Source organism: Xiphophorus couchianus, chromosome 18, assembly GCF_001444195.1.
Source record: "Xiphophorus couchianus chromosome 18, X_couchianus-1.0, whole genome shotgun sequence".
NCBI lineage: Eukaryota > Metazoa > Chordata > Actinopteri > Cyprinodontiformes > Poeciliidae > Xiphophorus > Xiphophorus couchianus.
Genome location: NC_040245.1, coordinates 16,707,109 through 16,722,287, shown reverse-complemented (window position 1 = coordinate 16,722,287; position 15,179 = coordinate 16,707,109). Strand labels below are relative to the sequence as shown.

The following is a 15,179-nucleotide window of genomic DNA, read 5'->3' as shown; positions in this document are numbered from 1 at the left end:
ACAGAATGTGGTTTCCAATCTTGTTAATGGAAAGTTGAGTGAAAGCAAAAAGCCTTGTGAAGATTGTGAAACAGAACCCTTTCAAAACTGTATAGGAGATTCACAAAGCAATGATTATGGCTTAGCTAAGGAAAACCATAAATTAATTTGCTCGAAAATCACAATATTATGACAGAACTATAACATCGGATTGTTATGGTCTTCGCAATTCTGGGAAAGGTTGTTTACGAACAGTTGTCTAGCAGACAATCACTGACATCCTTGATAGGGAGGTGTTAGCCACAAAAGGAAGAAGCTGGCTGTTCTTCATGCAAGGATGGAAAGTTTAGTGGAAGGAAGAGTGTAGAAGAAAAAATTTGAAGATTTATTTAATTTTTCCAGATGGACCTCAAATTAAATGACCCTTTGAGTATGGTCATTTAATTTTAAGTTCTTTTATAACAAATGTTTGTCAGGTATCCAAATTCACAGCAAGGAGATGAAAAAGACTAATAAAATGAATGTTACGTGAATATTTTTTCCAACACTGTCACTAGTTTCAGGATGCTCGTTTGGATACAGCCTCATAATAATTTTCTTTGAAGATTGCCACCTGGAGTATGATGACAAAAAGAAAGAGAGGAAAAAAAGTCTCAAGTTTCTTTTTACCCCTGAATGCATCAGAGGCTGGAGCTCTCTACACGCAGCTCACTGCTGGAGCAGCGGCAGCTTTCATGTTTCCCCTGTCTCTCTGGACACTGAAGACTTTTAAAGGTTCCCACCAAAGCTTCAGCCAGCGGATTGGGACGATTACACTCCCAGGGAAAACACTGTGGACTGGTTTTGAGGCACTTATACTATAATGACCGCAAGGACCCAAAGACCTGCAGGCAAGGAGGAACACATAATGAACAAACCGACAGGTAATTTAACAGAAGTGGAGTAGATAAATTGTTTTGTAATTCAAACTTTAACTTTACAATCTTAATAGTTGTTTAACACGCTGGATTCTTAATTGTCAGTAACAGATGACGAAACTCTAGTAGATGTTACCCAAACTATCTAGTCTGAAAGGTATTTGATAAAAGATTACCACCCTTGTATGTGTTGTATTTTGCTATTATGTGCTTGATTTATTTAACACCTAATTACATGTCATATAAATTAATTTGTAAACAAGTTAAATTGATTTGAAGTTGAATCCAATGCAGTCCAAATTTAGTTCAGATCATATTGTAAGTAACTAAACTGAATGTGACTGTATAATTTCAACTGCAATACATTGTAGTCAAAGTTGGTTGATCATTTAATTCTAATTCATAAAATGGTTCTCTATAAACTAATTTAACTTTTTCATAGGGAGAGAATTTAAACACAATAAAAACATTAACTCTGTTTTTATTGTGACAAAGTTAATGTATGTTTATTAGCTTGTTGGATAAACTTTAAAGTTATTTCTGTCAGAAGTTTAACATGAGAGTTGATATGATTGCTCATTTTAATTTAATTAAATTTTTGTTCTGCAATTTGTTTTATCCCAAAAAGTGTTTAAGATACTCCCTGACTCGCTTTATGCAGGTATTTCTCAGAAAAGCTTTATACATCTATTTGTGCATTTTTTCAGTTATTGTTATTCCTCTTCAAAAACCCAAATGTTTCTGATAACTCTAATTATCTTTGGATACTTATTTCCACTGTGAATTAATGTGAGTTCATGTTTTTTTCTGGGTTTTCATGCACAACACCTCACTAGTTCAGGTTTCTCGTTAATGTATTTACACAAATGATTAAGCCCTTTCATCACAAATCTTCCTGCCTACAAAACTGTAGTCATTAAGTAAAAATTAGTAGTAGTTTTAAATGTTCACAGGTATATGAGATTTCGGTCTTTGATTATGTTTGGAAGAATATATATCTAAGTTTATTAATAAAAAGCAGAATGTATAAAAATGAAAATTATTTCAAGTACTTATTTTCTCGTGGAGTAAAAATAGGAAAGGAGCATTCGAGAAACAATTCCTTCCAAAAGCTGTAAGACTGAACGTAATCATCTTAAAATTTGGGTTTCAACTATTTCTGATGTAATCAAACAATCCCTGCCGTAAATCTGCTGAGATGCGTCCAGATGTGAAGGAGAACATGGAAGGAGAGAAGGCTGCCAAGTGTTTGCACAGATGGTGGAAAAATTTCACATAGTTCACCTACAAGTAACTTTGGGCAATTATGTAGATAATGACTGAACAAGTGTATAATTTTCAAATTAGTTTGTATATCTGAAAAGAACATGAGTTTTAAAAGCTCCTCAGAGTGCAGCTTGGTTTATGTAGAGTCATGTGTTATTCCTCCTGGTAGTATGATCAAAGTTTGTTGTTTCTTCTGCGTTTGACAGAGGTGGTGCTGAGAGTCCGGAGAGCTCTGTGGCTGGTACTGAGCATGCTCAGTCTGTCTCTGCTGCTGGTGGTGCTGGGAGCCTACACAACGACGCGCACAGAGAGCCTGAATGTGACTGGCTACATCTCAGGAGTTTTTGTAGGTAGTTTTAAAAAGTTGCGTCCTTGCAATCTGTCACAACAGCTTAAAGTTCCGTCTTCTGGTCTCTGCAGGTGTTTAGCTCAGACACAGTTTTAATATAAAATGGTTATGAAATGCAATTAACATTCTACTGCTGCTGTTTGTATTCAATGCATTCTGATATTCCTCAAACATCTGTATCTACTGCATCTTGTACTACAACTGCATTGAGTTTTGTTTACCTTCATCACGATGTCATACATTTTTCATGTAATGTCAGAACTGCACCACACAGGCAGCTTTAAAGCTTTTGTTGAGTTTTTTTTTCTTGGAAAGGAGCCAATATTGAAAAAGAAATATTTTTCAATATTTGTTTTGATTAACATGAATCTTCTGTCCCTTGCAGCTGACTCTTGGTTATTTCCTGGGATTTTTAGGACTCCTCCTAGAAGAGAACGGCAAGCAATTGGTACTGTAAAATTCAACACAATACCTAAGATGTTCACTTCCCACTGCCATGATTTCTCATCATGTTTTACTGAACAAACTCCGCCTTCTCTGGCGTATTACTGTTATTGTTTTATCTCTTTTCAGACATTTTGTATTAGATTTCACACTGATATTGGAAGGTTTCTTCATCTTTTTGGTGGTTGGTAGTTCTTCATTTGGAAATTAGTGCTCGAGGCAGTCCTTAAAGAAAACCTGTTAGTCGTAAAAAAGACTCAAGACTTAAGAGGTTCTTCCAGTAAGAACAACCTTGACGAAACAAATCCCACGCAGAATCTCAGCAGACAAATAGATGTTAGGTGTAATAAACCAGCTGCCTTTCGCTGAAATGACAACATCAGGGTGTTGGTTTTAGGAAAACAAATCAGAGTTCCTGGCTCCCATATTTGACTTCATTTAATGTTTTCAGTTTCAAAGGTTACACAATCAAGGTTTTATGTTTCTACAGAATGCCGAGTTTCATTTTGCTCATCATGGCTAACAAATGAACTGTAATGATGCCTAAACAACCCAGACTGATGAAAGAGGTGAAACCTGAGCTTTTCCAAGCTACTTTTACACTATATACAAGAGAGTGTCTACTGCTGCACACTAATTATTAGGTCTGCCTGGGAGTCTAAATAATGCTTTGTTATTAAAGAATAACCCCTTAGTTATAATGAGGAAAGCATGAACTGTGCTGTTCAAGGTACGCTCACAATTTACTTTATTTGTTCCTATGAACAACTGGTGGTTATTTAATATTGCAACATTGCAAAGTTTGGTTGTGAGAAATATGTTGGTTAAACACATTATGAACAAACTCAGCACAACCCATCCATCCATCCATCCACCCATTTTCTTACACCCTTACACCCTTGCTGTCTTTTGTAGACATTAATCAGTTTTGAAAGTATGAAAATTGGAGCCTTCCGAAAATGTTATCATAAACTGTAGGCAGTTTTCAGTTCATTTGTAAAATACTTTATTAATCTCAAAAGGAAATCAAGTGTCACGATTTTCTCCAAAGAGTTTTTGTAGAGGTTGATGACTGTGAGCAGAAAGGACCTCCTGTAGCAGTCTGTATCACAGTGAATCTGAAGGAACCTCTGAGATAAGTACATGAGATTTTTGTTGGTGTATTTTAATTTCTAGTTGCACTGGTGGGTTGATGTTAAAGCACAATAATAAATACAGGGATAAAGAGCACAAAATAAAAAAAAATCTCTATTAGGTTGAAGATGAGGGAAGAATTATAAGTAGAAGAAGACCTGAAGTGTAGTCAAATTTAAATTTAAATAATATTATTATAACTTATTTTAGTGAGCATAAATAACTTTAAGCTTTCTAGCATTTCCAAGATCCTCTAGTGCAGAGGGGACTGCAGAACTGGCTGAAACATGTGGCTAACGAGGAGATGAGGCAGGATGAGTGAAAATCTGTTTTTTATTTAAAGGCTGTTTTGATTCATGTAATGAGCTTAGCCAATGAAAATGTGATTAATGGTTTTAGAAGTGCAGCATTACAGACTTGCTAAACACAAAAGTGTAAAAACATCAATTCCTGGCACGTCTTCTAATCTGTGTTCATAAACTCATTTGTAAAGTTTGATTGATCTGTTTTTGTTTTTTTTTAAATCAAGCTTTTCCACTTCTACACATTTTTAGGGAATCTTGCCTACAGATTTGCATCGGCATGGCTTTCTTTTTTTTATTGCATGTCATTTACTTTCTGCATACTTCCTTGCACTTATGGACATCTGTGTTGCTGCTGTGTGTAGAGTTTAGATTAGCATGTTTGGATTTTGCTTTATCTGTTGACGATTGTTGTTTGAAAATATGTCAATGAACAAGACTAGATTAAGAGCAAGATGATATTTCATGGTAAAAATACCATAACTTTATTCACAGCATGTTCACCAGGATGCGGCTCCAGCTATTTTCAATAAAAGAACCAAGAAAACCAAGAAAAAGGCACTCAGACTGAAGAAATGTACTGGCCGGGAACACATGCTGTTCTTTATTTTAAATGAGAAGGACTAAAGAATTCAAATATTCTCACAAATGTAATAAATGTATTGAATTTTCCAAATCCAAGCTGGTATCCAGTGAATAATGTTTAAAAAAGTGCTTATTCGCCTTGAATTGTTTAACCTTGTTTTTTTACACAGGGGGACATTATGTTTTATAGATAAACCCAACTGTGAAGGAAAAGAAAAATTTCACAAATAAAATTGTGTAAGGTATGTCTTTTCAGCCATCTGTATTCTAAAACTCCTAGATAAAATCCAGCAGCATCAACGGCCTTCAGGACTCACCGAATTACAGAGTAAAGTACGGATGTATGTAATTTAATTTCAGGATATATGCAACCGCTCTGATTCACAGAGGGTGAATCTGTTGACAGGACAATTATTGGTCAATCTGGTCTCTAGCTGGAAGAAGAAAGTCATTGTTCAAAAAAAGCCTCAACAGGTCATATTTGCTGTTTAACTGAAGCCATGCAGAAGACAAAGCAAAAAGGTTGGATGGCTGATAAAGTATAAATACTTTTTCAATGCACTGTAAGTTTCCTTGCATTTCTGTCTTTAGTTTCAAAGACAGAAATTAAAAAGGTAAAACGTAATGCACAAAGAAAAATACTGAAACTATTCAAAAACTGTTCAAGCTGAAAAGTTTTGTTTTTTAAAAGACTGGTAAAACAAAAGGCTTGGAAGAGTGCCCACCAACAATCTGACAATGAGAGACATGGGAAACTGAAAGCGTTGGAAAAAAAATAAAAAGCAAAATACACATCTATCAAAATGACTAAAATCACCAAATCTAAACCACAGCCAGAGTAGACATTGGAAGCTGAATTTTGGCTTAATAATGAACATCTTCTATCTATTCTTTTCTGATTTTTCCTCCCTAGCTGACGGCTGCCATTGTATTCCTCAGCTTCGGGATCATCACCTCTTTTCTGTGCCTGATGATTGATGGAGTCGGTATCCTCTTCAACATGGTGAGTTACACTCCCTCTTCTGCGAACACATTAACTTCAGATGGTTGGGTTTAATGATGAAATAATGCAGCCGAAACAGACAAACCACGGCGCTGTTTTAACTGCAGTCACATCAGGACCCTGTTGTGAAAGCTTAAGATGACAAGAAAAGTTTGGTTTGTGTTTTATCAAAAACTTCAGACATCAGATGTTTTGCTTTGCATCTAATATGATAAATACTGTTTTGTCAAGATTTATATTTCTACTCATCCAGTGACGAGGAGAAAGAAAGGGGAAATGCTTTAATGCTTTATAGAAGCAGTAGTTGGAGACCTAACAATTTGGCATCGTACCTAGAGATTTAGAAGCACTCTATTGCAATACACAGTCTGGATTTTTATTAATTTTTTTGTGTAGAAATATTATTACATATTGTTTTTCATGTTTATTAGTCAATGATTTGTTGACATGTTTTTGTCAGGACGTGCGCCCCCTGAAAGCAGGGAGGTGTCAGTATTACAGCAGCGGCAGCAGCAGCTACATCTATGAGAACTTCTACACCACGGTGAGTGATGATGAGGAAGAGAAATATTATTCTCACCTGGTTAAGTCACGAGAATCTAAACCAAATTAAAGTTAATATTAGGTGCCATGTCAGAATCTGAGGGAGTCCTGTACCATGACGGTACGAAGCGGGACCTGTTACTGCTGTGACCTTTACAACTGCGCCAAGTGAGAGAATCACTATTTCTTCTGAGTCTTTTCAGCTTCAATATCACATCAGACACTTTTTGTTTTATGGATTTTGTTCACTTATGCAGAACTGAGACTCTGGGATTTTATAACACGACTGATAAAGCAGAACCCCTTCTTTGTTTTCCAGTGGAGACTATATGAACAACTACTTTGAGTTTGTTGGAGTGCAAAGCTGTGAGGAAGTTTTCACCCTGTACATTTTAATCTGGACCCTCACTGGCGTGAACCTGGTGGCCTTTTTCACAGGGATACTGACCGCTGCCGTGCTGGGAAACATCAAGTACTTGGTATGATAATCCATGGCACCGTCCTCCATCCTCATATTTCTGATTGTGACTGAAGGGTCCAATCTGGGCCAGAGGAGTTAAGGAAGGACTTTCTTTCTTTTTTTTTTAACACAATACACAAAGACAAAGGCAGTGAAGTGGGACATAATACATCCAGTGTAATTTTTTAAACTCAACACTAAATATATATGAAGAAATATTAATTGCTCATGATGAATAAAACTTAATTTCTTAAAAATGTATATATTTTGGCGTTAGATCTTCCTCATTAACTCAGCGTTTCTACTGGTGTTTTTACTATTTATCTAAGATGTTGAGCTCCACCTCTTTGAGGCTGGATGGCCCTTTACCATTACCCTAATCTTTAGTTCGCCACACAAACTCTGAGCAGATAGGTGGACTATTCCGACATCTAGATATTATGTGCAGTAACTGCTGCAAGTCAACGGCTTGAGGTGATCAGCTGGTTTTCCTTAAATAGAAACTGTTTTACCAGCTTGCATTATTTACTAAATTTCACAGCATCTTATTTTTGTCCATGGTCAAATTGAAATATATTTGCTCAGTATATTAAAATTCAAATTTCCCTTTGTCCATTCATAGTTTCAAATGTTACAACATCGGTTTTGAAGACCATATAGAGTTTTTTGAAACTAAAATGCCAGACTTTCTTTCTCCACCCGTTTCATGGTGGAGTCGTCTGAGCTCAGTTCTCACTGAAGGATGCAGCCTGAAAAACTCCCTGAATATTTTACCCTGTCTAGGTAAAGCAACAAAGAAACCCTAAAACCGTGGAAGGAATGCTCTGTGAGTGATATCTTCAGCAGGACCACACAGCCTGTGTCATCCTTCACGGCTTGTTGTTCTTCCACAAAATGATTCTCGCTTCAGTTCATTAAGTCATCAGCAGCAATTAATGAGGTGACTTCTCTGAGTCTTCACCTCCTCACTTGTCTTTGCGCTGCTCTGTGTTTTCACTGTTGGGTTGTAAACACATGTTTCTTTTGTGTCCCATGGAGCCCAGTGTGATTCTCACATTTCATGGTTCATCCTTTTCATTCATTTCATTCATTTCAATGTGTGGGAGACGGCAAAAGACGACTCTCCTCTCCCACTAGTTGAGTCTCTATAAATATGTGGTATATTTTTGAACAGCTACTTATCATGTGCTGATGTTCATCCTGTAGTTGCTTCATACTAAGAGATGGGACATTTTTTAGTGAGCTTGAATCTGTGTTTTTCAAGCTTTTTAAAAAAAATATATATATATATATACTTTTGCTCGCATAATTTCCTTTTCTTTTGCAGAGGAGCACCAACCTGGCGACTGCTGCCATTAACAGCACAGCATCTTCCCCTACAGCTCCTCTGCTGACGGGCGGCAACACACACACTCAGCAGCTTCTTCCTGTCAGTATTCAGTCAGCACCAGATACACTGTTTTGCTCACTTGTCAGATTCGTCTCAATCTTTTCTTGATGTATTTGTTTCCACATAAAAACATTCATGGTAAAAACTTTGAACCTGGGCGTGCCGTGGTGGCGTAGTGGTTAGCGCGACCCATATTTGGAGGCCTTGAGTCCTCGACGCGGCCGTCGCGGGTTCGACTCCCGGACCCGACGACATTTGCCGCATGTCTTCCCCGTTTCCTGTCAGCCTACTATCATATAAGGGACACTTGAGCCCACAAAAGACCCCCTGGAGGGGTAAAAAAAACAAAACAAAACAAAAAAAAAACTTTGAACCTCCACCAAACATCCTGAAAAACATGGTTAGTAAAGTAGACTAAAAATATAATAATAATAATAATACATTCTTAATTAACTTTCAGCAGAATAAGGATCCAAAACAAATGCTTAAATCAACAAAGTGATGGTTGTCTAGACAAAGAGAGAACCAGGACTCTGGGGGGACAGAGAACAGAGGTGTTTAAAGTGTTTAAAGTGTTTAAAGTGTGTCCACTTTGGACACCACAGGTCTAGAGGAAAGATCAAAGATCACTTCATCTAGGGAAAATAATAACAGATCCCTCTCTCTGTGTGCGCCAATCTTGTAAAATATTATAGAGGAACACTGAGTACTGTCCTCTTGGCAAAAAACAGACTATACAAAGTATAAACAGGAGTGGCGATAACTGTGCTGCTAGCAATTTTCCCTAAAGGTTTAAATATTTCTAAAATTTTCAGTGTAAAAGCATATTTTATCTCGAGGGATGTCATTATTTAATACTGCCAGCTCAGCAGGTATGATAATAAACTAAAACACTAGAAAAAGTAACAAGAGATTTTTTTTTTTAATAAACTGTAGTGTTAATGTTTTTGTTTCTGGAGTCTTCCCTAGAAATGCTCAGAGTCGGTGGATCGCTTCGGCCTGCATGAGAGAGTTTTTATGCTGATAGTAAAGTATCTGGTCACAGTATGTGTTTCAAAACATTTATTATGCTCGATGCTATTACTTTATGCTTTAGGTATTTTAATGGTATACAGACAGATGAGATGCTTTAAGAGGGAGAAACAGCTGGTTCTGTTGTTAACATGGCCTGACATGCACCTCACAGAGCTTTCGCTAGAAATCAAATGAAAAAGCCTCGTCTCTGTTTTCAGTTTCACACTCCAAAAAGAAACACATTTTGCACAGTAAATCAACGACAAGATCTGCGGTCCCAAATGCAAATCTTGTTTTTCTTGTAGTATCATTTGAAACAGAGCTCAGTGAAGTACGCAGATTCTTAACGATGTCAGTTGCCGCTCAACAGAGACTGGATCATTTGTCCAAGATGCATATTATTTTAATCTCTTTCTGCACACCATCAGTTCTCGCTCATCCATAGATTAAAAACCGATGGAGCCAAAAGGTTTTAAAAGAGGCCACAACACTGAGAGATTTCAGGTGAAGTTTAAAGTCTCTGGAGAAAAATGTTGCTTATCTTTAGTAGTACTAAACAAATACCTGTGTAGCTTAACCCAGAGCTCTTGATGGACTGTCATTAAAGAAAATAACAAATTCAACAATCGACTTAAGCTCAGGGATAGGGAACAGATAGAAAATAAAATAGCAAAAGACAAGAAAATAAACTGAGATGAAAGACAAGAAAAAGGTTCAAGAAAATTAAAAAGTAATGCAAAATTATTTCAAAAAGATATAAATGACCAACAAATATGCACTGCAATATATAAACACATAAAATAACCACAAGGAAACACGACTGCAGAGGAGGAATCGCAAACATAACATAACATAACATGAGACATTAAACTCCACAAGAATGTCATTTAAAACCAACAAACCCTCAAAAGTAATAAAAAAAAACCTAAATAACTACAAAATGCACAATTGGTCCCACATTTAAAGATCTCTGTTGTACTGTTTGAGTTCACAGTGTTGAGCAAAAAACTATTTAATTGTGATTTTGGAAGTCTGACAATACATTTTGTGCTGCAGCCAGACGTTTTCATGCATTTATCAACAGCCTGACTGTTGAATTACTTTTGGGTTTCTGATGATGCGTTTTTACATCGTGGAATGACTGTGCAGCAAACTAATTTGATGATTTAAAAAAGAAGAAGAAAAATTAGATGCAAAAGTTTACATGTCTCTACGACTATTTGTTAAAATTGACAAACCTAGTTATTTCAGACTCAGAGAAATATTGTAAAAAGATTTTTTAACCAAAATGATAAAATGACACACATGACCTCTCACATTATTTCTGCTAGCTGGTTTTGGCCTTTCACTCCGTCCTGTTCAATAAATCTCCGTTTTATGACCAGAACAGCTGTACATTTAACAGAACAATAAAACTGTCATAATTTATGTCACTACTGTTGCATTCTTGTTTGGAAACAGCAGTGTTTTACAAATATGGGGACTTGGGTGGAAACGTGTGAAGTCATTATAAGGTAGCCTTTTGTTTAAGTTGTTTTCAGGCCAAAATTGTAAATTAATAAAAAATCGAATAAAAAAAGTCAAACTGAAACCTGTAAATCATCTATTTCTATTTATACAATGACAAGATTGCTTTAGTTTTATCCTTGCCTTTTAAAAGCTCATAATAATGACTCATGGAATTGTTGTAAAGGTTTTCAGGAAATTGAAAACAAGAACATGCTTTAAATTTTCTCTTTGTCCTGTCCATCCAGAGGATGTCAGAGTTTTTCCCACCTGGAGAACAGACTGCTTCTACCCAGAGGTTTGTTCCAACAGTGCTCTCAGAGTCCAACCCGCCTCCCTTCAACCCGCTGACCACCCTGCTGTCTCAAAGAGTCCACGGCCTCTCTGCATGAGCCGTAGCATCACACCAAAAACACATCCAGAGGATGGAGGAAAAGAGGCATCTGCAGATTTTATTCAAGAACTGAGCTTTATGAAATCTAGTACATGGAGTTGTAATGATGTACAGGTTCATAAATATTAACTTTTGGAGGTGATAATGGGTGATAATGTGTATATTTCATACTAGATGCAATTAAAGAAAATGCCGTCTTAGCAAAAGTACAGGAATTATTTTTAACATAAGATTTTTCTTGGCATTTTGACATTCTGTTGTTGACACACTCTGCCTTGAAAAAGTACTTGTGTCACTTGACCTTTGTCACATTTTGTCATGCTATAACCTCAAACAACAGAAAAATAGGGCTTCTGAAAAGTGTGGTGTACATTTGTATTCAGACTTCCTGAATTAATACTTTGTAAAGCAACGTTTTGCCACAATTAAAGTTGTAAAGGGTTTGGGTGTGTCTCTGTCAGCTTTACACAACCATTTTCAAAACTGTTGAGTCAAAAAAAAACATTTTGTAAATTAACTAAATTCAATAAGCACTTTTTTTATAGCTGCCCTTTGATATAGGCTACAGATCCTCCACAGTAACCATGGATCTGATGGCTACGTCTCTGATTTACTCTCTTCTTGCATGTAAGCTTTAGACAGATATCAATGCATTCTTAAGTTTGCAGTTTTGTCATATTGTTTCAATATTCAGATATTGTCTTGGATTGTGCTCAACAATGTTCAAAGTTTGGGAAATCGCTCTGCAACCTGACCCTGCTTTAAACGTTTTTTGATGTTTTCCTTGGAGACAAAATGTAGAAAGTGTCAGAATCTGAGTCGAGCCTTAGTCCAAATGCAGCATCAACTGAAGTCAAAAAATAACAAGGGTCTCCTCCAATTTCTAGAAGAAATTGAAAGATGATCATGTTTTAACAGTTATGTTTTATGAATGAATATAAAATAAGCCTGACTCCTGGTGTTTAACACATGCATGAGCTGTAACTATGGTCTCTGTAAAGTAGAAAAGTAAAAGATCTGTGTGAAACTAAACAGTAGTTTCCATACAATGTCTGATTTGTGTATTGTTTCTTATCTTCCTGCATCAAAACATTAGAGGTTCAGGGACAAAAACAAACCATGTAAGAATAACTACATAAATGTTAGGGTAAGTCCCATTTGATCCTTTACAAGCACTTACTGAATTTACTGAGTGGGTTCTTCCTTTTGGTGTGAAATCAGGTAACAACAGTGTCACCGGCTGCAGCATGGTTCAGCCCAATTTCAAGTCACTTTACAAAAAAACACTCACATGATTTCTAATTGAACAGAAATAATTCACACCAACACAATCTAATCATACGGACAGACTAGATTCAATGAGTTGCAGAGCTTTCTGGCCCTAAATATAACACAAATATAATTCAGTTTTTACTGCTAATTGGTCAAATGTTATCTACTTAAATTAACCGAGGCACTTCCATTGGAACAGTGATTTTTTACAGATCATTTTTAGCAAGCATGTGGTGATGGAGCAAAGAAACAACTTCCTTTAAAAAGGAAGACACTTTGGGCATCATAGTTTATAGGTTAGCATGGCCCTGTCAAAGTTCAGATCAAAATCCATTTGAAAAGGCAAAGCTGATGTTCTAATGTGCTTTCTGTGGATTCTGAATGCACATTAGCTGTTGTGCGAAGAGTAAATAAACTGCAATTGCAACTATAGAGCATGATAGAACTACAGAGGTTGACTTTGTAATGCTGAATACAAAATAAACGCAACCTTTAATTTGAAAATTAAGAAAGAAATTTAAAAATCATTTATCCTTTCTCTTCTATTTTACAATTATTCCTTACTTTGTGTCAGCCTATCACATGAAATCACAGTAAAATACATTGAACCTTTGCAAGGCGCTGCTTATTATAAATAATTTACTTTTATCATGGATATTCACCTTATGGGATGAAGGGATGCTCTGATAACTGAATAGATACACTTGATAATGCTAAAGTATTAAATCAGATCTCAGCAACATGCGTATACCACAGAAATATTAAAAATGAGGTAAACTACAGTATCTGGACTCTTTGAATCAACACATCTGAAGGAAAATCTGCATTATTTTGGCTCAGAAATACCCATCAAAAGCCTGTGTTGAGTGAGTTTAAACAAGCAAAGGATGTAAACTGGATCTAAATGCGTCTCTGTTTCTGTTGTGAGTTCAAAAGGCTGGAGAGCAATTTGAGATGACATGCAGCTGTAATTAAAACATGACAAGAAACAGTAAGAAGGTAGGAACTGGGAGCCAGAAGTTAGTAAGCTTATAAATCCAATATGAGACGACAGATAAATGTAAATAAGTTGGTGGGTGTCACAAAATGATCTTGATTACTTTGAGCCTGTTGGTCTCCAATCCATGTTTCTGGCCTCTGTCCTTTGCTAAAATATTCACTCTGTGTTTCACAGTGGAAAACCAAATGAGGCACACACCAGCACATGGCAAAGGTTAATGAGTGTGTGGTGGGTCTGGCAATCCAATCAAGGGTAGAAAATGTACTGTGAGTCAGTTCAGTGGGAACTACCAAATAAAACATTTGACTGCTTGTTAAAAATGTGGAGGAATTTGATTCAATGTCTTTTTTGGTATGTTTTATTGTTTTTTTATTTGTTAACTTTGATACTTTGTCTTTTAGGTTTTATACTTGCTGTAACATCAAATGCCCATTTGGGACACGAATAAATCTGAATCTGACAGTTTTGCCGTTTTTACACTATACGCAGTCACATGAAGTCCCAATAAAATGCGAATATCTTTGGTTGAAACATGACAGAATGTGAAACAAATTCAAGATGTACAATTGTTTCTGCGCAATGACTTTTACTTCCATTGATGATGATAGACTGGTGCTCTGAACACTATTTATGTATGGTTGTTTTCTATGATCCCAAACAGAAGGTATTATACAACACAGATGGGATTTTATGTCATGATTACTTATGTTGGTACTGCTGTTCCTCTGCAGTCAGGACCCAGATTCAGTAATATAATATATATCCCCTGTAATGACAAAATTCCCAACCTCTTCCTGCTCAATCAGATTTGTCCCTTTACAGTCGAGTTGCAGCATAATTATGCAGAAGAGTATCAACCGGTGAGGCTGAGGTCAGGCTCCAGGGTCAAAGAGCAGCACTGGTTGGGATAGCGTGTGTATTCTCCACGAATGTTTTCATAACCTTCTCTTCTCTGCATGTCTGCTTGACTTCTCATAAAGAGCTCTGCGCTGCTGAAACATGAGGACGTCTCTTGCTGTGGTGCAGACCTGATCCTTCAAACACAAACAGATTCTTGGCATGCAATCCTCCAAACTACGTTCCCTGTTAGAAGAAGGAAAAGGAAAACTTGTGGTGCTGCTTGTAAATCAAAGCCATGTCCAAATTACAGCTGCTACAATCCTAAAGGAAACCACCTCACAGGTAATCAATATCCTGCTAAGGGATGAAGATGTACTGTAAGCATTTATTATCATACCAATGAACACTGGCGAGTAAAAGAAATAAATAACTTACATGGTTCTCACTTTAATATTGATCATTGTTACAGCTGGTGATAAAGGGGGAAAAAAAACTAAAAGTGAAGAAATGAAATGAGCATTGTGGTGATGTTTCAATCTGTTAACTCCGAAACATTTCAGAAATTGAATGTGAGAATATTATTTTTCTGTAATGCCATCAGAGGGATTGTTCTTTGATCCCTGTAATCACCTTCTGGGTGAAATCAAGAGATCAACTTAAAGCAAAGCAGAAAATAGAAATCCAATCTGTACTCAGACCTGAGTAGGTTTACTTGGTTTGCTACTTGTAATGCCTGAGCCTAACCTAAGACCGCTTAATCAAATTCTACACCCAGCCAGAG

General features: G+C 36.5%; 1 protein-coding gene across 1 annotated transcript; it reads left to right on the top strand.

The window, feature by feature from the left end:
• Positions 1-651: 651 nt before the first annotated feature.
• LOC114133679 (transmembrane protein 255B) lies at positions 652-12,318 on the top strand. Its single transcript, XM_027999759.1, has 9 exons — positions 652-902; positions 2,369-2,508; positions 2,897-2,959; positions 5,890-5,979; positions 6,440-6,523; positions 6,605-6,690; positions 6,842-7,001; positions 8,310-8,411; positions 11,141-12,318. The coding sequence occupies exons 1-9, from the start codon at positions 842-844 to the stop codon at positions 11,282-11,284; spliced, it is 930 nt and encodes a 309-aa protein (XP_027855560.1). The 5' UTR covers positions 652-841; the 3' UTR covers positions 11,285-12,318.
• The last annotated feature ends 2,861 nt before the right edge of the window (positions 12,319-15,179 follow it).